The 27,460-nt window shown below is 43.9% G+C and overlaps 2 protein-coding genes across 2 annotated transcripts; both read left to right on the plus strand.

Moving 5' to 3' along the window:
• Positions 1 to 1,419: 1,419 nt before the first annotated feature.
• Positions 1,420 to 14,379, plus strand: PLAUR (plasminogen activator, urokinase receptor). Its single transcript, XM_020812813.3, has 7 exons — positions 1,420 to 1,716; positions 7,958 to 8,068; positions 8,191 to 8,337; positions 8,900 to 9,064; positions 10,277 to 10,414; positions 12,032 to 12,178; positions 13,159 to 14,379. The coding sequence occupies exons 1-7, from the start codon at positions 1,668 to 1,670 to the stop codon at positions 13,419 to 13,421; spliced, it is 1,020 nt and encodes a 339-aa protein (XP_020668472.3). The 5' UTR covers positions 1,420 to 1,667; the 3' UTR covers positions 13,422 to 14,379.
• Positions 14,380 to 15,064: 685 nt separating this feature from the next.
• On the plus strand, positions 15,065 to 27,113 carry TEX101 (testis expressed 101). Its single transcript, XM_020812782.3, has 5 exons — positions 15,065 to 17,217; positions 17,542 to 17,694; positions 21,444 to 21,629; positions 23,544 to 23,678; positions 24,989 to 27,113. The coding sequence occupies exons 1-5, from the start codon at positions 17,058 to 17,060 to the stop codon at positions 25,405 to 25,407; spliced, it is 1,053 nt and encodes a 350-aa protein (XP_020668441.3). The 5' UTR covers positions 15,065 to 17,057; the 3' UTR covers positions 25,408 to 27,113.
• The last annotated feature ends 347 nt before the right edge of the window (positions 27,114 to 27,460 follow it).

Genomic DNA, 27,460 nt, shown 5'->3' on the forward strand with positions numbered 1-27,460 from the left:
AACAGATAGTCTGATCTGGGTGTGAGTGGAGCTCAAAATAATAATAATAAAGACTATTTGCAAAGACTTTCGTGGCTTTCTAATGGTTGTTGTGGGTTTTTCGGGCTCTTTGGCCGTGTTCTGAAGGTTGTTCTTCCTAACGTTTCACCAGTCTCTGCAACCGGCATCTTCAGAGGACAGCACTCTGTGCTCTGGTGCAGTTTGTTTGGGAGTTGAGTATTTATAGCTGGTGGGATCAGCTTTTGTCCTTTTCAGGAGATGGGTGATTATGGTGAGTATCACAACAATACACCCAAAACAAAAACACACTGAGCCCAAAAAAAAACCCCACAACAACCAATAATAAAGAGTACTGGCATTTCAACTCAACAAAATCTGCCCCCATAATTTACTGTACCTTCTCAAAACTATGGCTAGATTCTTATGTGCTTTTCTTAGAACAATGGTTCCCAACTTTAGGTCCCCAGATGGACTGAATCTCCCAGAAGCCTTCACCACTAGCTGTGCTGGCCAAGATTTCTCAGAGTTATGGTCCAAGAACATCTGGAGACCTAAGGTTGGGAACCACTGCCTTAGAACAACGTCTCATTGAGATCAAAGGAATTTGGCTTACTCCAAAGGATTTCTTACTCCTAGATAAGCATGCAAAGGACTTCAGCCTTCACATTAAAATAAGATCTTTGCTTTCTCTACTCACTCATCCTAGGCCTTCAAGGGCTCTGAGTTGAGAGATTCTGGTATTCTGGACTAGCCATGGAGAAATCCTCTTTTGTCTTGCCTGCACAGCCAAGAATAAGGAATTTTAACACTTTTCATGGCCGTAAGGATAGCAAGGAATTTCCAGAGCAAGAACGATGCTTGGCACGCATGAATAATGTTGCCTGCCGTCTGTGTAAAAGACCCTTGCTTTGTGAGAGAGAAAAGGCAGTCTATTTGAGAACTGCACAAATTATCTTAATTTCCAGGATTACGATGCTGGATGTTTCATGTAAGGCTCTGAACCACTAGTAGGAATGTTGGCATCTTTCTGACAGCCATATATTATAAAACTTGACTATTTGCCAGTGTGCTTTGCATCCCACAGAGAAGAGCAACGTTGTGTGCAAACGACAGAGTCCAAGGAAGAATGAACTTTTCCTTTCACTCCTGAGCAGAGGCAACAACATTTGCATGGCTTAATTAAAGCACCTCTTCAAGGGGGTCTCATGAGGTAGCCGCATTTGCATGCCTTCGGCTTCCTTCAGATCTCCTCTTTCCCTCTGCTCACTGCTGCCAGCACATTTCAGGGAAGAAGCAGTAGATGAACTTCACACAGAAAGAAGCAGACACAAAATATGCTGTCATCACTTTCCCCCCCTCCGTCCTCTCCCTCCCCCCCCTTCTTCCTGCATCAGTCACATCACCGCCTGGCCTGCCTGCGTCACTCTCCGAACTTCTGCAAACCAGGAATGGGGGAAAGCTCCCTTTCCAGTTGGTGTCTGGGGAGTGGCTAAAGGGAAGCGGGCTATTTCTTTCCTTTCTTGTTTTCACAGAACACACACGGAGAGATCAAGCTGGGCACAGCCGTTCTTCCTGGGCTGAAGACAAGAACAAAACTGCACAAACTCCTTGGTGAAATTTAGAAAGGGTTCGACACCCAGATCTATATCACTCAGCATCCTGAGCGCATGGAATTCTTTTGGATCAGCGTCTTCTTGTCTCTGACAGTGGCTCATGGTAAAAAAAAAAAATTATATTCCTATGAATTATCTTTTGTGGGAAAGCCCTTTGCGTATATACTGTGTGGGTGATGTGCTTTTTCTGGCTTGTAGTCCAATGTACTTCAAGAACACCCATGGGATAAGGGTGCATAAGGGTGTCTTCTCAAAATCAGAAGGGTAGTGGGTGATAGTGGTTGTATGGTACGTCTTTTTTGAGATTCTAAGTCTCCGGTTACTGTCTTCCCTTTAAAAGGAAGTGGCTGTGGCCAGATGACGTACGACTGTGAGTCGGTGAGGGTGAAAGAAGTTTTAAATTTCCTCAGTTTTTTTTTTTTCCCTATGTCAGGAAAATGCAGATCTGGTGTGTATTTGTGTTGTGAACATAGAGAAACAAGTTGAAGGGGAGAAAGAAGTGATGTGTGATGTTTTGTTCGTGATTCTAGCAATTGGGGCTGGACTGGATGATCCATAGGGTCCTTTCTGGCTCTGCAGTTTATTGTTATTATTGGCATCAATTGAGCAAAAATTACCTTTTTTGGGATTGCAGCTCCTAGAGGGTTTTGACATTTAAAAAGGAACTTTTTCCAAACCATTCTGGATCAGGAGCAGACCATAACACTAGACAATATATGGTATTCCACACAAAGCTGGATTGAACTCTCATTTAGCCTTAGCCATCATAGACAATGGTTGGGAATGATGGGAGTTGTAGCCCCACTGCATCTGGAGGGCCACAAGTCACTCACCCCTGTCCTGTTGGTTAAAATAAGAAAGTTAGGAGAGTTAGGAGAAAGTTTGTGAAGAGAAACTTCTCATCCTTGCCGCTCATGGAGGCAGAAGCTCAACCGGTGATCGTTAGATTGTGGTTAGCTGAAACAATTCGACAGAGATAAATCACCCCTTTGCCCTTTATCAGCTAATCACGTTCTCTGTTTCTTTGTACATTTCTATGGGTGGAAGGAAGCTCCTCATTTATTTTGGTGAAGGTCATGTACATAAGAACAGACTCTGCCCCCACCCCGTGCACTAATTAAACTGAAATAACTTGCAGGCAAACTTTGTATCCTTGGCCACTAGCGAACAGAGGTAGAAATGCTTGCTGCATTTCTCTTAGCTTATTTTTTTGATTACTGTGACTTTGTTTATGCCTCACATAAATATGCACCCATTGTAATACAGCAACCAAGAAAAGGGTTGAACAAGCAAGCGTTTGAACAACCCATAAACCACCTTGTATTTGTCATTTAAATATTTCAAACTTAGGATCCCCTTCTGTCCTACATGGCTGCAAGAGGATAGGACCAGGAATTAAAATGAAGCAGACTGCTTTGTGTAGATGAGGTGGGTTTCTCCCCATCTGCTTTTCCTATCAACATATGGCATGAAAGGGGAAGCCCTTTAAGCTGCCAGAAAAAAAAGCTAGGGAAGTGTATACTCTCTGGAGGAGTTCATAACTGAACTCCTCATGGTGACTTCTGTACACCTAAATAACATAGAGAGTGTTGTATATTTATGGGGGTTTCATGTGGAGATCTCCATCTCAGGAACACCAAATAGAGGTTCAGCACATGGTTTGGAAACATTGGGGCATTGAACTACATTTCCCAGAATCCCACAGCCAGCATGGTTACTGACTAAGGTAGTCTGGGAAGTATAGTCCAGAATAAGTAAATTTTACAAGTTCAGTGGTGCCCCACATAGCGAGGTTAATCCGTTCCGGATTAACCATCGCTATTCGGAAACATCGCTAAACGGAATAGAAAAACCCATTGGAATGCATTAAACTTCATTTAATGCGTTCCAATGGGCCCCAAACTCACCGTTCAGCGATGTTCCTCCATAGCGCAGGCATTTTCGCGCCCTCGGTAAGCGAGGGCAGGGCGCGAAGACGCTGCGTGTGGCCATTTTGGGTCTTCTGGTGGCCATTTTGGAATGGCCAATCAGCTGTTCCCCCGACATCACGATGCGAAGATCGGTAAGTGAAACGCTTACCGATCGCCGCAAAGCGAATTTTGCCCATTGGAACCATCGGTATGCGATTGCATTAGCGATCCCAAAAAATGGATCGCTATGCAAATTTGTCATTAAATGGTGCACTTGTTATGCGAGTCACCACTGTTTATGGTTCAGCCGAGAGTACAAAGGTGGCCAGGGTAGCCTCCATAACTCTGCGTTCCCTTTATGTGTCCCTTCAACAAGCAGAGAGGGTTATAGTGAGCCCTCCTTCAGACAAAAGTATAACCCCGTTTTTTTTTTTAAAAAAAAATCCTTCATTTGTGGAAATCTGGAAGTAAATAAAGCACCTATTCCTGCATGCACATTACCAAGAAATAAATTTGCCGGTGCAGCCCTCCCTTCTGCCCACAAAAGGGTGCAACTCATCCATGCTTCAGGGAGAACCATGACCCCACTTAGTCTTCCATTTAGCTGAAATGCACGAGGAGGGCACACCTCATGTATTTTCATTGCTCTCCTTACACAGAGAGTGGTTTTGTGAGACCTCTGATTTCCAGCATTTCGGATACAGCTGCATAGATAAGGTTGCCTCCCTTCCATAAAATTGCTCGCTAGGTGAGGAATGCAATGGAGAAACATATGGGGATGAGAGAGGCTACGCTGTGACCGTGTCCATATAGAGAAAATGTACTCATCCATTGGGCTCATGGAAATGTTGGTATGAGAATCATTGAATCAAAGAATAATGGAGTTGGAAGGGGCCTCTAAGGCCATCAAGTCCAACCCGCTGATCAGTGCAGGAATCCAGATCAAAGCAGATCTGACAGAGGGTTATCTAATTTTATCTTGAATGCCTCCAGCGATGGAGCACTCACCACCTCCCGCATTAATTGGTTCCGTTGTCATACTGCTCTAACAGTTAAGATGTTTTTTCCCGATATTCAGCCTAAATCTGGCTTCCTGTAACTTAAGCCCATTATTATGTGTCCTGCACTCTGGGATGACCGGGAACGGATCCTGCCCCTCCTCTGTATGACTGCTTTTCAACCATTTGAAAAGTGCTCTCAGATCTCCATTCTTCTTTGCTCGAGGCTAAATGTGTCCAATTCTTTCAGTCTTTCCTCATAGGGCTTGGTTTCTGGTCCCCTGATCAACCTTCTTGCCCTCCTCTGAACGTCAGTTTGTTGTTATCCTTCTTAAATGAGGCCTAACCAGTGCCAAATAGAGGGAGACTAGTATCTGATGAAATCTGGAGACTGTACTTCTGTTAAGGCAGCTGAAAACAGCATTGGCCTTTTTTGCAGCTGCATCTCATGCTTGGCTCAAAATCAGCTTTTGATCTACAACAATTCCAAGAGCTTTCTCACTCATAGTATTATTGAGCCAAGTATCTCCCATCTTGTAACTGTGCATTCGTCCTCCCGCCCAGTGTAGAACTTTGCAGTTGTCCCTGTTAAATTTCATTTTGCTGTTTTCAGCCCAGCACTCAAGCCGATCAAGATCTTTTTGAATTGTGCTTCTGTCTTCCAAGGTATTAGCTAATCCACCCAATTCTGTGTCATGAGTGTACAGATCAACCTCGACCTACAACCTGGATCTACACGGACTGTCCATGTGAACGCTCCTACAGTCCACTTGGAACAGAGCTTTTTTTCCATCCATACCTTTTCTCCATTTAATAAAAGTTACTTTGATTCTGGTGGCTGGGTAATCTGGGAGTTGTAGCTCAAAAACCGCATTTCCCAATCTCCAAAATCTCATGTCATGTGGGTAACTGGAGGCAAGATAAAGGTCAATGAAAAGAAATAGTTTGGGGGAGGTCATGTTTATAGCTTGGGAGCATTCCTTAAGGTTTCAAAGATCTCTTGAATGGGGAAGTAACGTTGTCAAGAGAAGTGCAGCAATATTCACGCAACTGGAGGAACTAGAACTGTCTTCATTCGTAGTTCCTTTTATGGCTAACACTGTTCAACTGTTACTTTCTTCATTTGTCATTTAATGAACAGGTAGTGAGTAAGTACAGGATATGAATCTCTCACAGGTCCTGCTCATGTAAAGAAAAGTAGCAGGAGAAAGTATTCGGCATTCAGAGTGAGTCAGCTCTTTACAACGAGTGTAGGCATTGTGTTTATGAGGTAAATATAGCATCTATTTAGCAGCTGCTACAGCAGTTCCGGTTTTAAGTTTAGTTGGCTGAAGATCTTTTAAGCTGCTTTTTAGAGAGAACAGATCCCAGAGGGATGTAGGAACTACTGATAGATCGTTATACCAACATAAGTGGACACATTGGCTGTTTGGAGGTGCTCCTCTGTAAAGTACAGCTTGCTCAGTGGTTTAGGTCTCTGGGTGCAAAGCCAGAGGTTGGGAGTTCGATTCCCCCACTGGGCCTCCCTGACAGGGGAATGGATGATCTATAAGGTCCCTTCTAGTTCTGCAGTTCTAAGATCATGATGATGATGAGCTATTTCTACTACTCGGGCATGTTAGTTGAAACTTTATTTAAAGGAAGCCTTGAAGAAGAATGTTTTCAAAGCTCACTCAGAAACCTGTGTACTGAGGCAAGGTGAAAAACTACAAGAAATTCTGGAATTTGTGGTCTAAATAGTAACTTTTCCAACCTCTGAGAAGGAGTCTAAGAATGGACGAAGCTTTCTTACTCTGCCTCTGCCAAAGAAAAAGACATCTGTTTTACAGAAGCTGCCTCTTGATGCTGTAAAGAGGCATTAGCTGATGGCAGGCAGGATATGAGTAGTAGATTTCGTTTAATCATCCTCTCCCGTCCAATATACTTCATCTCCATCGTGCTGCAGTGGTAGATTTCTGCACCACGTCTGCTGCTTGCTGTATGACTCAGCCAGATCTTTCAGAAGAATCTCCCGCATCTGGGAAGGAACCACAGACCCGTCGGAGGAAAATGAGTTGGAAACATCTGTTTTCTTCCCAAAATGAACTGGGCATCTAGATTGTGGGAGACAGCCTCGGCCCTGGGAGGGAAGCAGCATATGGAGGAGAACAACGCCTGGTGGAGAGACCAGAAGCAGGAAAGTGGAAACAAAGATTCTTTAGGTTTCTGTCCTAGGCACTCTGGATTGGAGAAAAAGTCCTAAATTTTTGGAACGGGTTAGTGCTTCTCACATACTAGCTGCCTCTGGCTCTGGAAAAGGCTTGGGTCATCATTGTTTTGATTTTAGGACTGCAGAGCTGGTAGGGACCCAATGGATGGATGGATGGATGGATGGATGGATGGATGGATGGATGGATGGATGGATGGATGGATGGATGGATGGATGGATGGATGGATGGATGGATGGATGGACTTTTGGTATTACGGCTCTCACAATCCAGCCTCATGTTCACCCCACAATTCAAGGAGCTGTGCAGTGTTTCAAAAATTCTTCTTCTTTCAAAATGGTGTGCATGTGTACGTGCATGTGTTTCTCTGAGACAGAGAGGTTCAGGACCGCTTGTTATCCTTGTTCCCAGAGATACATTAATCATTTATGTTAAGTGCACTGCAGAGCAGGGCTCCTGCCAAATGGGAGACCTTGACAAATTTTAAATGCTCTCTTCTCAGAGATGTACAAGGTGCTCCTGAACACGTTTCCAGTTAGGAGTGCTTCTGGAACAGTCCAGATAATTATAAGCACAGTCACTAGCTCACTGGAGGAGAAGGGGGTGTATAATAATGTAGAACAACATTGTCTTTACCAGCATCAGCGAAAAGATTCAATCATATCCAACTTTTGTTAAAGAAGGGGTGGCTGGTAACTTGAGGAGAGAAATGCCTCGTCCTCCCATTCTGGCATGAGGCAACCCACCTGATCAGACCATCACCTGCCTATGGATTAAAGGATTTCTCAGAGAGATTAGAAAAGGACTCTTTAGAGCCAAAATGAGCAATTTCTGTGGACTGGTGGAACTCTAACAGATACCCTCTGCCAACTGACAAAGGGCCACAATGCTGACACTTCCTGTCATTGTACTAATGAAATTCAGTTGCAAAAACTGTGTCACCCTCTGTGGCTCAGGATGGTGCCAGAGCGTCCTCTAAACCCACAGAGTCTGGCAAAATAATAGAATAGGAAATCTCCTTTGGTAGATGGGAAGAGAAGGATGGAGAAACTCCATCTTGCCATGTCACCAAATCTTGACAGGAGATTTCCACTTGGAGGGTGGCCCATCTGTGGCACAGTTCACACCCCCTGAAATAGAGGATGCTATGAAATGTCCCCTACGCACCCCACCCAAGATTTTGCCAACTGCCTTTTCTAACATTTTCCTTGTCTGGTTTCCTCCCACAGTCGCCAGCCTCGAGTGTTACTCTTGCGATGGTGACCGGGATTGTCAAGAAACCGAGGTCTGTGAGGAGCATCAAGAACAATGCAGCACCACCGTCATGACTGTATTAGCCCGTGAGTTTGTTGAATCAACCTGCCCTTGTATAGGAGCATAAGACAAGCATTGACGCTGTTGTGACTGTTCTTAAGAACGTTGCCCCCGGATTCAGTGGGATTTCCTCTCTCTCCTCCTGCAGGTCCTAAGATCTCCACTTTCTACCTGAAGGGCTGCGATGTGAGTGGGAAGCCCAACAATTCCATCATGCATCTCTCCGGCACTCAAGTTGTGTTTCTGGCAGAGGAGCACTGCAGTAACGAACTCTGCAACATGGGGGCGCCAAATGGTTAGTCGACAACACAGGGTTCACGATCTTTTTTTTTTCAAGCCGTGATCCCCTTTTATAATAGCCACATAACCTGTGAGTGGGAATTCCCCTTTCACTGTGGGGATGGATGTCATGGTACATGGCATGCCTTTTGCCCAAGCAGCTTTAGAAGATGCTTTCCCACATGTGTAGGAGCAGAAGGTAGCCGTGGGGCGATACCTCTTGTGATACGGTGACACACAGTGTGCTTTCTCCAAACCACTTTTAGACGATGCATTCCCAAATGAGTGGGTATGAAGGGAAATGGAGAAGGGCATGCCTTTTGCAATGTGGTGGCTGATGCTGTGACACACAAAGCACTTCTCCGAAACCCTTTTAGAAGATGCACTCCCACATGAGTGACAGCCAAGGTGGGAGGAATTCCTCTTCCAAGGTCATGCTTCTTGCAATGATACATGCAAGTGCCATCTAAAACTCTTCATTTGTGCAACATGCATTCATCTAATTGGAACTCGTGCAATCAATGAACCTGTTCTTAACCGCCGTAATTCCTTCCTCTCAATGTTTTTCCCCCTTGCAGTAGTGGATATTCTCACGGCTCGGGGCCTTCATAGACCCACCCTGGACTGCTATTCCTGCTCCTCATCCGATAAGACTTGCTTCAACACCACTAGCCTTATGCCGATGCGCTGCTCTCGGCCGGAGGAAAGATGTGTGGACATCACATCCTTTACCATGCTAGAAGGTAAACATGTAGAATCTTGGGTGGTCGTGGTTGGTTCTTCATAACTCCCCAAGAAGAGTGGTTGTCTTCATCTAGCAGTTACATCAAGTGGGAAGGAAGCTCTGAAATAGATAACTTCCTTAGTACCAAGCAGGAAATAGCTATGTGCATTTTCAGAGCTGTGGTTCATGTATTTAACCTCTTGCGCCAACAGCTCTATAACGCCATCCTTCTCTTCATATCAAGGCAGGAGTCTCTCCAATGTGCAAATCCCTCACATTCCCTGATGGCCTCCCATCCAACTTTTAAACAGGCATGACCCTGCTTAGCTTCTGAAAACAAATAAAACAGGACCTGTTCTGAAAAGTACACTTTCTTGTTGTTCCTCTCCCACCAAAGATTGGATATTATCACTTTGGAAGCAGTAGCTCTAAACAATGATGTTACTCTGCATCTCAATCAGTTTCCAAGGTTAATGATCTTCTCCATCCTTCACCCTCCTCCAAAAAGGGGGTATTTGGTCTGAAATATGAATCACATCACATCGAGTATGAACAGTAAACCTCTGACTCAATCCTTAGGCCCATGCGATCGCTAATGGTGAGCTTAGCTGTAATACAGGCTCCAAATTGAATTTCAGCAAAGCTGAATTAGAGCAATTTGGCTTGTCAGTGTAGTTAGTAGAGATGGGCACGAACTGAGAAAACAGTGATTTGTGGTTTGTGATTCGTCACAATTCACGAACCACAAATTTGCATGAAGTTTCTGATGAAATGAACAATTTCATCACTTGTTCAATTTCAGACATTCAGGAGTGGCAGAATGGTCCCTGTATGACTTAGAGATGCTCTTTAGCAGTTGGCTAAAAAAAAAAAAAACACTTTCCTAGGTGGGGTGCTGGGCGGGGGCTCTATAACTTGGACATCCGAAGTCCAGTCTTTGCCAAACTTGGACAGGGTGGGGAGGAGAGTCAGCTGAAGATTCCCTGCAAGTTTGGCAAAAGCTCCTGGAATTCCTGAATCACACAAACCTTGAAGCATACGAGTCGCCCATGCCAATAATAATTCAGCATTTCATTTCATTACGGGGAAGTGCATTTGTCTGAACTGCCCCAGAACGAACCACAACACTGCTTGATACGTGGTCGTTTTGCTTCGTGCTTCATTCTTCTAACTGGTGCCCCCTAGAGGCAAAAGGTTGTGCTTACAGTCCCTGTATTCTCTGTGTCGACAGAGTTCCCTGCCGACGAACAGCGCATCAAGGGCTGTGGTCAACTGTCCCACTGCGAGGAGCCTCTGGGCTTCCACAACCTGAACAGTTTCTACCTGATCAAGTGCTGCAGCCTCAACCGTTGCAATGATGACACACAAGGTAAGGTCATGGGGTGATTGCTTGGGTCCTCATGGGACACAAGCATAGCCAGCAACTTAAAGGTTTCTGTCTCTCCTCAGTCCCTAAACTGATCACGGCTCATCCAGAGACTGGAAAGTTAATTACTGGGAAAACGCATCTCTCAGCATCCTGGGACTCTGGAATCCCATTCTATCTGTGGGATTCTGGAAGTTATACCTTCTCTGCATACATACACCCCAATAGTAACTTTTCCAGTCATTAATGTCAGTCAAAGAGCCGGTTTGCCATTCCTTCCTCCAAGATACTACAGTGGTGCCTCGCTAGACAGTTACCCCGCATGACAGTTTTTTCGCTAGACATTGACTTTTTGCAATCGCTATAGCGATTCACAAAACAGTGATTCCTATGGGGGAATTTTGCTGGACAATGTTTGGTCCCTGCTTCGCAAACTGATTTTCGCTAGACGATTTTGACAGCTCCCTCTGTGCTCGCAAAACAGGTGTTTTGGGGACCTAAGCTTTGCAAGACAGCTATTTAAACAGCTCATCGGTGGTTTGCAAAGCGGCTTTCCTATGGCTGATCTTCGCTAGACAACAATGATTCTTCCCCATTGGAACACATTAAACAGGTTTCAATGTATTCCAATGGGGAAATGCTTTTTGCTAGACAATGATTTCGCTAAACAGCGATTTCAGTGGAACGCATTATCATCGTCTAGCGAGGCACCACTGTATAAGATCCTAGAAGTTACACCAAGCATGCAAAATCTCCCTGCGCTTGCCATGGCTTCAGATCCAGTCATTTTGCTGCCATGTGTACATTGAGTGTCAAGGGGATGAGATGGGGAGGGAGAGATTCTGTCCCTTTAGCAAATGGTATTGTATATTTCCATTCAAGAGGTGCACCTTTCCTGTCTTTTGCAACTTAATAATTGAATGCTAAGAGTTACGCACCAGTAACTCTGCTAACCACCCTGTCTTCTTAAGTGGACAGATTAAAGTCTGAAACAAACACACACACACAAATCCTAGATTCATCTGTCTAAACATGAAATGGGAGAAGAAGTGGGGAAAAAAAGGAAAGCTGAAACTTTTCAGTCTGGGTCACAGAGGGAAATCCACATGGTTCCTTAGTGCAGTGGTCCCCAACCTTGGGCCTCCAGATGTTCTTTGACTTCAACTCCCAGAAATCCTAGCCAACAGAGGTGGTGGTGAAGGCTTCTGGGAGTTGTAGTCCAAGAACATCTGGAGGCCCACGGTTGGGGAACACTGCCTTAGTGTTCCTCCTCCTGGCTGTCACTGGACAGTTGTTGCTATGTTTTATACCTCCCAAATACCCTAGTACAATTATTCCCAGTCTTGGTGAACCCATATGTTCTTGGACTGCAACTCCCAGAAACCCTGGCCAGCACAGCAAATGATGAGGGCTTCTGGGAATTGTAGTCCAAGAACATCCGGTGACCCAAGGTTGGGAATCACTGCACTAGGAGAGGATTTATTACAGCATCCCATCATTCGTATAATGGTTTTTAAAAAATCTGAACTCAAGCACGGAGGCAGAAAGACATGATAGAGCTGGAATGATCTGAGGATGTTTTGGGGTTGCATTGACAGGGTCTGATTCTTTTCCCTACAGATTACAAGAGTAACCCCCTGCCTCTGAATGGGATTGCATGCTACAGTTGCGAGGGGAATGCCACGCATGGTTGCTCCCCAAATGAAGTCTCCAGAATCCATTGCCAGGGGCCCATGAACCAGTGCCTGGAAGCCTCAGGGATTCATGGTGAGAATCTCCTACTGCATCTTTCCAACTTCTTCCAACAGTTCAGTACACAAGTCAATTCACAGGGCCTGTCCACGGGGCCCAGTTTTACCTTGCAGAATGGGAGTGATGGATGGGGGAGATTTAGTCTACCCTTGGTGATAAGCCTACTAAAGTTACTAGCCTGCTCAAAACTTTAGTCATCTATTGAACTGAAGAGACCAGCAGCCTGCTTCTGCATGTTGATGGTGCAGAAGGAGAAACTGTGATGACAATGCCAGGTAGTACGTTTGTGATATTGGAAAAGCCTTTGGCCAAAAGAATTGATGGAAGAATAATGGCGCTATCCTTGACTCCTTTGTCAGCCTACAGCATTTGAGCGCCAGTTATGGGGAAACAGAGGTTCCCTTCTTCTGATGCTAACTTGCAGACCACGTGGGATGGTGGAAGAAAGACAGAGCAGTGGCTTTGATAGCCTGGATCAGAGATGGGCACGAACCTCAGTTCAGAGGTCCGTGCTGGTTCGTACGCCCTGCACCACAGGCGTCACGTGGTCCCTTTCCCCACCTCCCTGGCTGGATCCCCCACTCAGCAGCTGGCGCATGCTCCTCTCCTCCTCCTCTTTGGCTGTTCAACCAGTCTCTGGCAGGAGCACAGGCTTCCCTGCCCTGCCTCCTCAGTTGATCGCCCACTCAGACAAGAAGGCAGGACAGGCAACCTTGTGCTCCTGCCAGGGACTGGTTGAACAGCTAAAGATGAAGAGGAGAGAGAGGAGGGCACTCCATCTAGTGAGTCAGTCATTGGCCGAGGAGGTGAGGGAACGTGTAGTACCTGAGGTGCCGCACTTACTAACTATCATGAACCTCCAAACCGAGATCCGTGCCCATCTGTAACCAGGATTATGGAGAGTTGTGGTCCAAGAACATCTGGGGACTCAAAGATGGGCACCCCAGCTCTAAAAGCTTCTTTTCAGGCTCTATCACTGTCATTTCCTCACTCAGGTGCTTCCGGACAGAGCTACGTTCTGAAGGGTTGTGCAACGCCTGCCTGGTGTGACAGTCCTTACACCTCGGTGTACAAGAATGTGGGTGCCATTCACAGCCGCTGCTGTACTGGTGACCTCTGCAACAACCAGATCTTGGATGGGAGACTGAAGCCGTCCCCGAGGAGTCGAGCCAGCCACCAAGTCGAAGCCCAGCGTACTTTGCTTTCAACAGCAATGCTGCTTTCAGTTGCCTTTCTTCTCTCCTCGGGAAGCTCATGACCATCGGTATCCAAATTGGGGCTTAACCTGGATTGGGACCTCTCTGGGCTTAAGTTGGAATCTCCTTCCCCATCTCTTTGTCAGTATTAAATGGCCACTGTGAAGACATGAGGGGTGAAGTAGAAGACAGCCTCTGAGTATATGTAAAGTGCATTTCTCACATTGCTGAGGAATTGCAGCCATTTTGGACAACACCAGGGTGACAAACCTAGTTTTTCAGTTTGAACGCTCCAAGTTCTGAGCAGGTGCAAGCTACAAAAAGAGCTTGGAAAAAAATACATTTTTGGACTACATCTCCCATGTCCTTGCTGCCTGGGGGATGCTGGAGAGTGTAGTCCAAAAAAGGGGCACTTATCCCCTGAGTCCAATTTGAGAGTGGCCAGTGATTTATTTATTCAGGCTGTCATCCTGTGAGTGTTTCTTAGGCAGTAAATCTATTGGACATAATGAAACTTATTTCTGAGTAAATATGCTTAGGATCAGGCAGTGAAGGAAATTGAGTAGATAGAGTGGCATGCAAAGGACGAGACTCCAGGTTCCTGGAATTTCGTGTCAGCTCGAGAATGATAAATTGAGGCTAATAATTTGTTATTGATTTTATGCACAGAATTACTATTGCAATAATTATTATAAGGGAACTAAGGGAAAGGTGCTGGATACCTTTCCATCTGGATACTCCCATGAGATCCTTGTTTCACCCTGCTGAACAGATATCCAGAACAAAAACATCCTCTCTTATTATTTATTCCTATAAACAACTATGAAGGACTTTTTAAAGAAATCCCGACCATTCTGCTTGAGATGCGACATTTCAAGAACAACACGCTAAGATCTCCTGACATACTTCTTGTCCACCCAAGTTTGATGCCTTCCTGAAGTTTCATGAGATGTTGCCTCTTTGTTCTGATTATTTTATACATGAATGTTATTTATGTCAATAAACTATTTTTTTATACTACTGGAAACATACCCTTGCATGTTCCTTGTAATTAAATTCTTCCAAAGGTTTGATGAGGATGCATGTGAAGAAATGTCCATTTTTCTTGGACCTGTCTGTTGGAAAGCAGTGTCTGGCCTAAGGATGCCAACAAAGCAGGAAGTGAAGTGTCAAATTGGCACGTCGGGGGGGGGGGGACAATTTTCTGCCCTTGAGATCCCCCCAGAAGCCGCAAGGACTGCAAAAATACAGTGTCATCCATGGCTAAGAAAATGGGTGTCCCTGGGAAAATCATACCCACATTTCCCAGGGACACTGGGGTCATGTGAGTTATGTCTTGCAGCATCACATCAGGTATGCAAGAAGCTCTCACAACGACATATCTCTGCCTGAGCTTGGTAACGCTACCTTTTCAGAGTACATCTGCTAAAATCCCCCAGCTGGCCTTGGGGATTCTGGGAGCTGTAGTCTAAAACAGAAACTTCCTCAGACTTTGACTTCATTGGGTGACAAGCCCAGTTCATAGGCTAGAAGTGCTGCAAAAAAATTGTTTTGCCAGCAATCAAGTGTGCCTATGTTGAAACATCCTTTAAGGAGTACATGCACATTTTCACAACAGCAACCTGTTGGGCAAGTTCTTGAGTTTTTTGTATGAAAAAACAAAACAAAAACAAATGCACAAAAATGATAGAACAAAGCTGGCTACATCCCAGGGCTAGCTCTCTGCAGTGCTAATCCAGCTGATATTTGAATGCCATGTGAATGATGCTGTGGTTGAGTGTTATAATACTGGAACATCTCACATCTAAACATCTGTGTGAAAGCATGGGCCCAAATCCTGCTGCTTAGTATAGTTAATCTCACTACACCAGGCCCATTGATTCAATGGGTATTTGATGAGTCAACTCTATTGCAGAGTTTTGAATTTTAGTGAAAAATCGCCTAGTTGTACAGCAGAAGTGCATGGATATAGAGAGCAGAATTAGCGTCTAGTCTTCCCTGAGTAGACCACTCCTTTTTCTCTCATCAACTGGCACTTACAGTCTCAATAACTCACCTTGAGACACTGGTAAGAGAAAGAGTAAAAAGGTTTAAAATAATCATAGTTAAACAGATCAAAAACAGCATATTGCACAAACATGACTGATATGCAGCAACAGGCCTTAACGGATTTACAGCCTAATTCCAACAGATTCCTGCAGACTACATTCTAACTGCACACCAACTGCACTATCTGACAACAGCACACTAACTGCTAACTGCCAGGAGATTAAAAGAGATGCGGGGGGGAGAGACCTAAGCAGAGAAGTGGGACTCTCTTTGAAATCAGAAACAGAGAAGGAACATTCCGTTACTGCTAGATTGATTGATAGTCACCCCAGCCAAGAAAGGTCCCTTCCAGCCAAACCTACTGAAGGCAGCATGCAAGATTGCAAAAAAAATCCAACAGACTTGCCCATAGGTTTCACTGATTGAATGAGCCTACTCTAACTGTGGCTTACTTTAGCACATGTATTTTCCCCACACATGTTACTGCCCAGCCAAGCATTACCCATCTGATTTATCTTGCCTAGATGTTTGACTTTGCATTTATCCTATTAAAATGTTTTGGCTTTGTTTTGGCCCAATTTCAAATCTGTTAAAGTTACCTTGAATCCGGTTTCTCTCTTCTGCAGTCTTTACTAAACCTTCCCAGATTGGGGTCCTCTAAAGATCTGATTAAGCAAACCCTTACGCCTTCATCCCAGTCATTTGTAGAACTGTTGAACAACACGGGTCCCAAGAATGGATCCTGCCGCATCTCATGGGTCAAGGATTCTCCGGGATGAGAAGGCATCATTGCTGGGTGAGCACTGTTCGGGTCTACTCCATCAACCAGCAACAAAGCCACCCCCCTCTCAGCACCATCTAGCTGACACTTTACCAGGATGGGTCTTATTTTTGTCATCAAGTTTTCTATTTTAAGCACTAAGAAGAACTGTGCAGTCACTGGTGAAGTACGAATCTTCCAGTGATGGAAACACGTGTAGTGGTAATATCAAACACATTGCATTACTGGTTCTAAGCTTGGGTTTCGGAAGGATCAAGAGCAGGCACCCACAATGGTGGACTAGCAATCAAGGAGAGCTCAGTATGCAGAGCTGCAGTTCAAATTTTTGGGTTGAATAGTATCAACTCTTAGCATAGGGCAGACTATGGAAATATACTGTGATTCTCCTCTAGAGTAAGACCTGTGGGCATCCACTCAGACAAGGAGGCAGGGCAGGGAAAGCCTGTCTGAAAAGAAAAGAAAATGTCTTTATCTGCTTGTAGAAGAACAGCAGCAAAGTCGGGGCGAGCCTGACTTCCAGTGGGAGAGAGTTCCGCAGTCTGGAAGCAGACACAAAGAAAGCCCTCTCCTGTGTCCCTACCAAACACACCTGTGAAGGTAGTGGGACCAAGAGGAAGGCTTCCCATTGGTGATCTTAACACCTGAGCAGGCTCATAAAGGGAGACACAGTCCCATAGCTTGGGAAATGGATCGGCAGTCGGTGGAGGGAGGAATTATGTGATTCCTCTAATACCTCCAGTTAACTCGGTAGCCAGTATCCTGATGTTTGGGGTCTGCTTCCCCTTGCTACCACAACGACGATTGGGCCATTTCTCTTCCTTCCTCAGGAAGCCAACGCTTGTATAATCTTGCTTGAACATTTGCACACATGATGAATAACCAAGCTCACTCTTCGATCACAGATCTTTTTGCTCTTCAGACAATTTTTTTCTTGGCTTATAGGGGCAGCTCAGTCCACAGGATGGCGAGCCCTGCGCTGAGATGCAAGGCCGCAACAGGATTCCTGACGATGATCTTTCTTCTTCCAGGTACTGATTATTACCACCTTCTCTCCCATTAAGAGCAAATTCAGGCTGTTGGGTGGGGACTAGAAAATGAAAAGGGAGGCGTCGCTGTGCTCTGATTAATTGGCATATAACCGATCTTCTAAAGAAGAGTCGAGGTTAAGGGAAAACCAAGGAACAGGACAGCCAAGCAAGGCCTGAACGTGGCCCCGAGGTTCCAGAAACCTCCTTTCAATTTCCATTTTCCATTTGGAAGAGTGGAAACAAACATTTAGCTCTTTCTGACTAGGGATTGCCTGGACATTTGGAAGATCTTAGGCTTGACCCCGTGTTCGTGTTTCTTCTCAGGAACGTATGCCTTGGAATGTTATACATTTACCTCCTTTCAGCAGTTTGATTCTAAGGGCAGGTGTGGATTTGAGCACGCCACCGTCGCCCGTAATTCGACCTGTTCCTCTGGCAATGATGTTTGCCTAAGCGTGGAATTTGAACTCGGCACCGGTAAGCAAAGACCTAACAACATTCATCCAGATTTCTGAAGGTCATTCTAGGTTATAATGAACATTCAGTTTGAGGGTTCAATAAAATGGTTCATCCAAGGTTTCTGGAACTCCCAGTTTAGGGAAGATCCTAGCCCGCTTCCTTCAGGCAGCAATTTGGAGCAACTCTCTTTATTGAATGTCTGAATCAGGGTGAAGGATAGAGAAGGGGAAAATCAAAATTTTGAATACACTTGGAAGAGGATAACTATATACATTACTGGAAGTCATTCACATTCCAAGTGAGATTTCATGGGGCTGAGAAAGAAAGAAAGAAAGAAAGAAAGAATATAATATTTTATAATATAATAATATTTTCTAGTTCGTTTTGGAGGGCATGTGAAGGCTATTCTAGCATCCCTTTGATTGGAATTTTTCCCATTGTATACTGAAAAAGACGCAAGCAATTTGGATAGTCTTAACATGATGAGTTGCTTTTCTTCCCAACATTAGAATGAGTAAGGGAAATGAATGATTTTCCAAATACAGTAATGAGTGACAGTAACAAATTACTTTTAAAAACATAACTATTGTTGTAAATTTCCCAGAACAGTGCTCTGCACTATTGGGGTGATAGATAGATAGATAGATAGATAGATAGATAGATAGATAGATAGATAGATAGATAGATAGATAGATAGATAGATAGATAGATAGATAGATAGATAGATAGATAGATAGATAGATAGATAGATAGATAGATGATAATTTGCAACTTCAGGACATTCATCTTGTCCTGGAAGCGCCTCTTGACTCTCTCAATCAAATGGAAATTAAAACACAAACACAAGAACAGTGCACACGCCCCTAGGATGATCAACCACCTTTTTGAAATATTTAGCTCATGAGTCACCTGCTCTTAGGGCATTTACCCTCTCAATGTGCCTATTACCTGAGAGCTGAATATTACAGCTTTGAGAAAGTTTTTTTTAAGGCAAAAGAAGAAATTAACTGTGATTCAATGCTTATTTTACTGAAAGGGAAAATGATCTTTAGAATTATCTCCCTCCGTTGCTTATTCTAGTAAAAACCTGGGATCAAAATGTAACTAGAAAGAAAGAAAGAAAGAAAGAAAGAAAGAAAGAAAGAAAGAAAGAAAGAAAGAGAGAGAGAGAGAGAGAGAGAGAGAGAGAGAGAGAGAGAGAGAGAGAAGAAAGAAAGAAAGAAAGAAAGAAAGAAAGAAAGAAAGAAAGAAAAAGAAAGACATTTATTTTTCTATCTTTACATTTTTTTAGCATGAACTATCTAAGGAAGTATAGGGACGTGGTGGCGCTGTGAGCTAAACCGCAGAAGCCTCTGTGGTGCAGGGTCAGAAGGCCAGCAGTCCTGAGATTGAATCCACGCGACGGAGTGAGCTCCCGTCGCTTTGTCCCAGCTCCTCGCCAACCTAGCAGTTTGAAAGCAAGCAAATGCGAGTCACTAAATAGGTACCACCTCGGTGGGAAGGTAAAATGGCATTCCCTAGTCATGCTGGCCACGTGACAATGGAAACTGTCTTCGGACAAGCGCTGGCTCTACGGCTTGAAAACAGGATGAGCACCACCCCCTCGAGTCGGACACGACTGGACTGAAAATGTCAAGGGGGACCTTTACCTTTACCTAAGAAAGTAGATTATATAGACATGGGCATGAATGAGAAAAATGGTATTTTGTTTCAATTCATGATTTTTCAAGGTCAGCAAATCACAAATAACGAATTTATAATGTTATTGTTGTTGATTCATTTCTGATTTAAAAACACTATAAAATGCTTCCCTGGGCACACAGAGAAACAAATATTTCTCTGAGTCACCTCTACAAGCCCAGCTTGTTTGGTGAAGATTGGGTTTTCCCAAGCCAGCTGTTAAAGGGCACTTTCCTGGGGGGGGGGGGAGACCCACTTTGTGGGTGTAGAACTTGGATGTCTGAAACCCAATCTTCACCGAACTTGCTGGGCTGGTAGAGGAGAGTCAGAGGAATATCTGCAATATTGGTTTACCTAGGCACCCGGGGAGCCATTTGATAGGGTTTAAAAGTAAAAAATGAATCAATAAATCGATTCATCAGAAAAAAATTCATAATTTGTTATTCGTGATTCATCAACCTTGACGAATCACGAATCAAAATGAATTGCCATTTTTTTTCTGATTTGTGCCCATCTCTCGTCTCCAATATTAATGGTCTGTTTAGCTCCTTCTACAGGCTACCTCTGTTTGCTCTGCCAGCCATTTCATATAGCGCTGTTCTCTTCCTTTATTGAAGTGGGTCCTCCCAAGATATGGGAGGTTTGGCGTTATGTGTCCATTTGTTTATTGGCCGACCAGGCGTTTGGGGCTTTCCAGATTCACCTCTTCCAATGGAGGAAGCAGTGCCATGGATTCCCTGCCCTGGCCTCCTCTGGACGCTGCCTCTGAGTGGGCACACGCTGGAAGAGGTGGGACGGCAAAATACCAAATACCTGCTTGGCCAATAAACGAACTGGGGCAAACTGCCCAACCAGCACTTTGTGCCGATTTCTAGTCCTCCCCTTGCCATGAACTTCCAAAAATGTATGAATAAAATATTAACTGAGATCAGCCCTTCTCTGTATGCCCTTTATTAAGGCGCAGACCTCGTTAAAGGACCTGTGTACATCCCCAGGTGTCACCATATGGAAGAATCCTTCCCCCTTCTTTGGCGAGTGCAAACAAATCTTGTTTTTGGACATATGTGGATGTATTGGTGCTTTTGCGGGCTTTCCCAGTGAACCCCTGCCTTTCGTGTTTCCAAAGTCCCAACAAATATGGCTTAAATCCTACCGTTGAGTTACACTCATGTGCATCCCTTATGGTTGGCCAGTCATGTGGGCTGGTGCCTGACATGGGATACAAGCAGTGATTTGTTAATTAGAGACAGTATACCCCCATGATTATTGTCATTACTCGTATGCCCACAAAACCAACCCCATTGGATTCTGGCCATTAACTCTTTTATATGGTTTTTATGTATTGGCCCAAATCCTCTTGGTTCGTGACACTGGCAGAACTCAAGGCGAATTGATTTAAGTTAAGAAATCATCATAGACATTATCTGTTGTATACAGAGTCATGTGACTCAGTGTGCCGCTGATGATGTGTACAGTGATTTCTTAACTTACGGCGTTTCACCTTTAAAGGCTGAGCCGCCCGAAGATCTTGGCTGTTGTTTTACACCATATACTTCATGGTTATTGGCTACCCTTTCAAGTCAAGATCAGTATTTCCCAACTAAGTCCTGAGATGTTCTTAGACTGCCAGCACAGCTAGTGGTGAAGGCTTCTGCGATTTTTAGTCCAAGATCTCCATCTGGAGACCCCAGTTTGAGAACCATTGTTCTAGATGGTAGCCATTTATAAATGCTCATAAATAAATACCACATTTTTCACTGTATAAGACGCCCCCATGTATAAGACGCCCCCACTTTTCTAATCTAAAATTAAGAAATCTAAGTGGGGCTTAGCAAGTGCAGGGGGAAAGGGATCAAAGCACTGCAGGATCGCTTTGATCCCTGCTTTCCCCTCCACTTGTTTTTCTCTCCTCAGCTTACTTCTGTGTACAAGAAGACCCTCAATTTTTAGTCTAAAGAAAAATACGGTAAATTATCAAAATTGCTCTGACTGCCTACAGTCCCATGCCAGCCAAAACTTGTCAAGGTCAGAAGTTTGGAGTGTCCTCCACTGTGTTGATATCTTATTTGTTTCTGTTCCTCCTTCAGATGAAAACACTCTGCTGGTAAGCTATAGAGGCTGCTTCGCTAAGAATCCTAGAGATGCAGAAGGAGCAACTATTTTTGGCCACCAATACTTTGCCATCCAATCCAACCTCAGCTATTGCTACCAGGACTTTTGCAACATCAGATCAGCCTCTGCAGAGTTTCCAAAAACTACCAGCAAGGGCACAGGTATAAATGCTCAGTTTAGGAAAAGATGAGGATAGGAAATTTCACTTGTGGAAGATAGTACTATATATTCTCCCTTCCCCCCCCCCCACTGGAGCTCCCAAAACATTTACAGGAGCACAAGATGTGACAAATCTTTAACCACATTTCTTCATCACATTTTCAGCAGCGAATTGCCCCAAGAGAAGAAGGCAGTGTAGGCATTTCCTGTTGCATACCAGTTGCATGATATGGTGTATGACAGGAAATGCCTACGCTAACTTCTTAATATGTGCAAATTTGTCACTGAAGTTTCTACTGATGGTACAGAGGACCCTTGTCTCTGTGGCAGATCTGTTCCAGGCTCCCCCTCCCACCATGAATGCTGAGAACCCTGGGTAATAGTGAACCCTATATCCTATAGTGAACATGGTCTCTCGCTCCCTCTGGTGACCAGGTCTGGTAATTACATCATGGAAATACTTATTTCGGGGGGGGGGTTTCTTTTAATATTTTTAATATTTTCAGACTTCAGATTAGTGAAATCTTGGATACCTACCCTGTGAATACAGCAATCCTGCTGTAATCCACTGACAGAAATGTCCCATAGAATTCCAGCCACAAACTCTGAGATGCACATCTCCAGGGTCCACTTCACATATCTGCCAAGTGTCAAGCATCTAAATCTCATGGTCCTAGAAATAATTCTACTTGGTTAGATTTAGTTCTTTTTTTTACTTGATGGGCCATAAGAGCAGTAAGGTAATGTTTTACATTAAATTAATTGTTGCATCAGACCCTTCATGCAGCATCCTCTTGTTAAATGTTGGGTAGCTCAGCAGCTTTGGTCTCTGGCTGAAGAGCAAGAGGTTGACAGTTCAGTTCCCCACTGTGCCTCCTTCAGAGGGCCTGCACTCAATAATCCATGAGGTCCCTTCCAGCTCTACAGTCCAAAGGTTACTATTATTAACCATTGCTATAATCTCAGCCTGAAGAGCCAAAAGCTAAGCAGTTTCTCTTTGAGGGATTGCTTGATAGCTTGGGGACGTGGTGGCGCTGCGGGTTAAACCGCAGAAGCCTCTGTGCTGCAAGGTCAGAAGACCTGCAGTCGTAAGTTCGAATCCACATGTCGGAGTGAGCCCCTGTCACTTGTCCCAGCTCCCGCCAACCTAGTGGTTCGAAAGCACGCAAATGCAAAATGCAAGTAGATATATAGGTACCACCACGGTGGGAAGGTAACGGTGTTCCGTGTCTAGTCGCGTCGTCCACGTGACCACGGAAGATTGTCTTCGGACAAACGCTGGCTCTATGGGTTGGAAACGGAGATGAGCACCGCCCCCTAGAGTGGGACACGACTGGACAAATTGTCAAGGGGAACCTTTACCTTTACCTTACCTTGACAGCTTGAGTCAAGGCTGACTCATTTCAATCTGGAATTGAAAAGAGTTAGGGCTAGGATTAGGTTCAGAGTTATGGCTATGGTTAGACTGAGATTTAGATGGCTGGATTGCTCAATGGTTTAAGTATCTGACTGCAGAGCCAAAGGTTGGGAGTTTGATTCCCCCACGGTGCCTCCTGGGAGAAGATCCAGCCCGCGTGACTTTGGGCCAGCTGCACAGTCCCAGGGCACCCTCGGATGAAGGGAATGGCCAACCACCTCTGAGTATTCTCTACCTAGAAAACTCTGAAAAGGGTCAACATGAGTCAGAATTGATTTGATGGCTCATGATTTATTATTATTATTATTATTATTATTATTATTATTATTATTATTATTATTATTATTATTATTATTATTATTATTATTATTATTATTATTATTATTATTATTATTTTATTTTATTTTATTTTATTTTATTTTATTTTATTTTATTTTTATTTATTTTTATTTTTATTTTTATTTTTATTTTTATTTTTATTTTTATTTTTATTATCTAGAAACGTCTCATCCAAATGGCTCCATCCATTGCTATTCTGGCCAAAACCACAACGCCTCTGAACTCACCTTGGAGAAAGTGGCTTGCAGCAACCGCTCTGACCTTTGCTACCAAGGCCGTCATGCCATCAAAGTTGGTGAGTACGAAACACAGCACAGAACAGCAAAGGCCCCAGATTCGGTCACCCTTCTCTTATGAAAATGTTTCTTGTAACCCAGTGTTTCCCAGCGACTTTTTTTCCTGCAGCAGTAACAGTAATAGTAGAAGCAGCAGGAGAAGCCATATACTGCTTTATACTTCTCCTGCAATTTTATGCTTTATGCTCACACAATAACTATTTTAGTGCTTTCCCCCAAGAAACAAATCCACCACTTGACATGAGAAGCTTATGTCAGTCACATCACTTTTCTCCAATTACATCACTTTTTCTTTGCGATTTAGAAGAACCACTCTCGGTGGTTGAGGCATCTGGCTGTGGAGCCAGAAGCTGGGAGTTCAATTCCCCACTGTGCCTCCTCAACAGTGGCTGAATTCCTTGATCCATAGAGCCCCTTCCAGTTGTAAGAATATTATGGTATTTTTCCATGTATAAGACTATACTTTTGTCTAAAATTTTTAGACTAAAAATGAGTACCCAGCTTGCTGGGGGAGGGCAATGTGTAGCCTGGATAATTAACTTGTAAACTACCCAGAGAGTGCTTGAAGCGCTATGGGGCAGTATTTAAGCAGCACACTTTGCTTTGCTTTGCTTTACTAAAAATTTACTAAAATTTATTAAAAATTGATTTGTAGACTAAAATTTTTAAACTAAAAATAGTCTTATACATGGAAGTAAGCTGAGGAGACAACAAAAACAAGTGGAGGGGAAAGCAGGGATCAAATTGTTCCTGCAGGGCTTTAATCCCTGCTTTCCCCACCACTTGCTAATCCTTAGCAAAAGGAAAACAGGGATCAAAGCGCTGCAGGATTGCTTTGATCCCTGCTTTCCCCTCTGCTTGCTATGTCCCATGGGGGCTTAACAAAAGGAGGGGGGAAAGAATCAAATCAATCCCATGGCTGCATAAGGGGGAAAGGGATCAAAACGATCATGCAGTTGCGGGATTGCTTTGATCCCTCTCCCCCTCCTTTTGCTAAGCGCCGCGGGGCTTAGCATGAAGGGAGAAAGCAGGGATCAAAGTGATCGTGCAGCGCTTTGATCCTTTTCCTCCTACACTTGCTAAGCCCCACTTAGATTTCTTAATTTTGGGTTAGAAAATTGGGTGGTGTCTTATACATGGGGGCAACTTATACATGGAAAAATATGGTACGTGCTTCATGATTGGCTAGGCATGCCCCACTGTTGACTTTGGACTCGTATTGCATGCTGAGAGAAGTCTATCTATGTCCCTCTCCTAACAAAATTCTGTGTTTTCTCCTTCTTTCTTCCTTCCCTCTCTCAACCCGCAGGAAACATCACTCAGGTCTTCTATATCAGGAGCTGCCAGAACCCTTCTTGTGATGTACCTAAGCACCGCGTCTTTGGTCCTGTGGAACTCGAATTCCTGGAAGGCTCCTGCTGCTCTGGAAGCAATTGCAATGGGAAAAAAGGCACATCTGAGGTCTCAAATGACATCATATCAAGGCCCACAGGTGGCCCTTACGCTGGAGGTGCTGGCAGTCCCACCACCAATTTCACTGACTCAGACGGAACCTCCAAGGAGGATTCCGACTATGATACTGAGAGTGATGATGACACCGTATCTGAAAAAACGCCCAATTCCCCAATTCATCCACGAGCCCCTGGGCCAAAATCCAAAGGGTCTTCCTTTCAATTCTGCCCCCTACTGTTAGCCATTGGAATGACAGTCCTTGAGCTAGGCTGGTGAGAAATGAGCTGGAAGGGTGTCTTTTTGTTTCTGTCCTCAATTTTGGAAAGTGGTGTGTTCTATGGGGGGGGGGAGGAACATGGGAGGGTTACCTTTAAGGTATGAAAGATACCCATGGGGCAATAATCAGAACCTGGAAATAACACATCACACATAATCACTTACATATAATTAATTCCTTTTGTGCAACAACATAGATAACATTCTCTGTAGCTCTGTAGTGCAACAGCGAAAAGATTCTTCTATCCTTTTTGCTATGGAAGTGCAACTGATTTACTTCTATAGTTACGTGGGTGGGTTTTCGGTACCTTTTGCAGCATCAAACAACTATTTGTCACACCTTGATTTTTTTATTTTTTAAAAAAAGCAAAGCAATTAATGCAATTGCATCAGTTAGGTTTGAATAATAAGGAAACAATTAGTTAACATTGACTTTGTGGTAGTCCCAAGTCCTTCATTAGGTAACTGGAAGTAAGTCTTATTTTCTTTTCAAGTTCCAACTGGGATACAGACATCTATCTGAGGTCAGAAGCTTCAGCTGGGCTTTACTTTGGCTTCCTTATTATCTTTCCATAAAAGTTCCGCCTCAGCAGGAAACACGATCAGATCGCTGAAACATCAACATAGGTGGATGGAAGCAAAGTCACCCCTGTTCCTACCAGCTTTGATACATTGGTTGCCTACCTACTCGTTTCTAGGCATAATTTAAATAGCTCATGATGACTTAGTAAAATCTAGATTCGGAGTGGACAACTCCATGGCGCTGCGGGGTACAGTGTCCCCCTCCTCCACCAGGATGACAATGTATCAGGGCCTGTCAGGATCTCTTACATTGCTGTGAAATTTGGCAGTAGCTACTCGTTTTATTATTGTTTTTCCAGCCCTTTGCTCCCCAAATTTGCTCTCCGGTTTTAACAGACCTGACCAGATACTGTCGTGCCTCGCTTTACGATTGCCCTGTATAACAACGAATCCGCTTAACAATGCCTTTTTTGTGATCGCAAAAGAGATTGAAAAACGATGCTTCCTATGGGCAAAATCCTGCTTCAGGAACCAATTTTTCGCATTACGACGATCAGCAAAAAGCTGATCATCAGGTTCAAAAATGGCCACCGGCTGAAGAAAATGGCACCCCGCTGTTTTCTAGGACAGATTCCTCGCTAGACAGGCACCAAAAATGGCCACCGTATGGAGGATCTTCTCTGGACGGTGAGTTTTTAGCCCATTGGAACACATTAACCAGGTTTTATTTTCGCTTTACGATGTTTTCGCTCTGCAACGATTTCGGTGGAACGAATTAACATTGTTAAGCGAGGCACCACTGTATTTGGGAAGTCAAGGTTACAGACAAGGATGTAGTAACTGATTCAACCATTAGAGGGCAAGGTCATCCCACCATCTTCTCCATAGGCAAGTCAGATGGTCTGTCCAGATCTCTAGTTATTAACAAAGTTGAAAAAGTTACTTTTTAGGAACTAGTACTCTCAACATCAACCAGCTTAGCTCAGATTTGTATTTCAGAAACTTTTCCCAGTTCCGATTATTAGGCATAACTATACCATGGAGTGATGTATTTTTGATTCATTTTAATACAATATTTTATTTTTGATAAAATACACACATGCTACTGATTTATTACACTTAATTCAGATGTACATTGTAATCGTGGGGAGAATGACAAATATTAATAAATGCACTCTGATTTACCTTTGCATTTTGTCTCAATTGTTTTTACAGTGTGGAATATAGTTGCGTGAGAGCCACATCCATCTATATGATATTGTTATTAAGGATCTCTCTTAAATTGGTCCCTACCAGCTCTGCGGCTCTAGGATGATGATGAAGAAGATGATGGGGTACAGTGCAGCTTGATGAAGTTGGGTTAGACTTCCTCAGCAAACTCAGTCTGCAGAACATTCAACATGCAGTTGAAGCCCTCACATATAATTCCATTAAAACAGGACCAGATGGTTAAGATCTCAAAGTTTCATGAAGTTACACAATGACCCTTTACGCAAACACACATCACACCATTTTGCCCTTGCATTTTAAA

Source organism: Pogona vitticeps, chromosome 9, assembly GCF_051106095.1.
Source record: "Pogona vitticeps strain Pit_001003342236 chromosome 9, PviZW2.1, whole genome shotgun sequence".
NCBI classification, from domain to species: domain Eukaryota; kingdom Metazoa; phylum Chordata; class Lepidosauria; order Squamata; family Agamidae; genus Pogona; species Pogona vitticeps.

What these genes read in the sequence shown, in the direction of transcription:
- PLAUR (XM_020812813.3), top strand. Translation starts at nt 1,668, where the DNA reads ATGGAATTCTTTTGGATCAGCGTCTTCTTGTCTCTGACAGTGGCTCAT. An exon ending in CAACATGGGGGCGCCAAATG is followed by an intron (nt 8,338 to 8,899) that starts GTTAGTCGACAA and finishes TCCCCCTTGCAG; the next exon opens with TAGTGGATATTCTCACGGCT. An exon ending in TTGCAATGATGACACACAAG is followed by an intron (nt 10,415 to 12,031) that starts GTAAGGTCATGG and finishes TTTTCCCTACAG; the next exon opens with ATTACAAGAGTAACCCCCTG.
- TEX101 (XM_020812782.3), top strand. Translation starts at nt 17,058, where the DNA reads ATGATGAATAACCAAGCTCACTCTTCGATCACAGATCTTTTTGCTCTT. An exon ending in GATGATCTTTCTTCTTCCAG is followed by an intron (nt 17,218 to 17,541) that starts GTACTGATTATT and finishes GTTTCTTCTCAG; the next exon opens with GAACGTATGCCTTGGAATGT. An exon ending in CCGTCATGCCATCAAAGTTG is followed by an intron (nt 23,679 to 24,988) that starts GTGAGTACGAAA and finishes CTCAACCCGCAG; the next exon opens with GAAACATCACTCAGGTCTTC.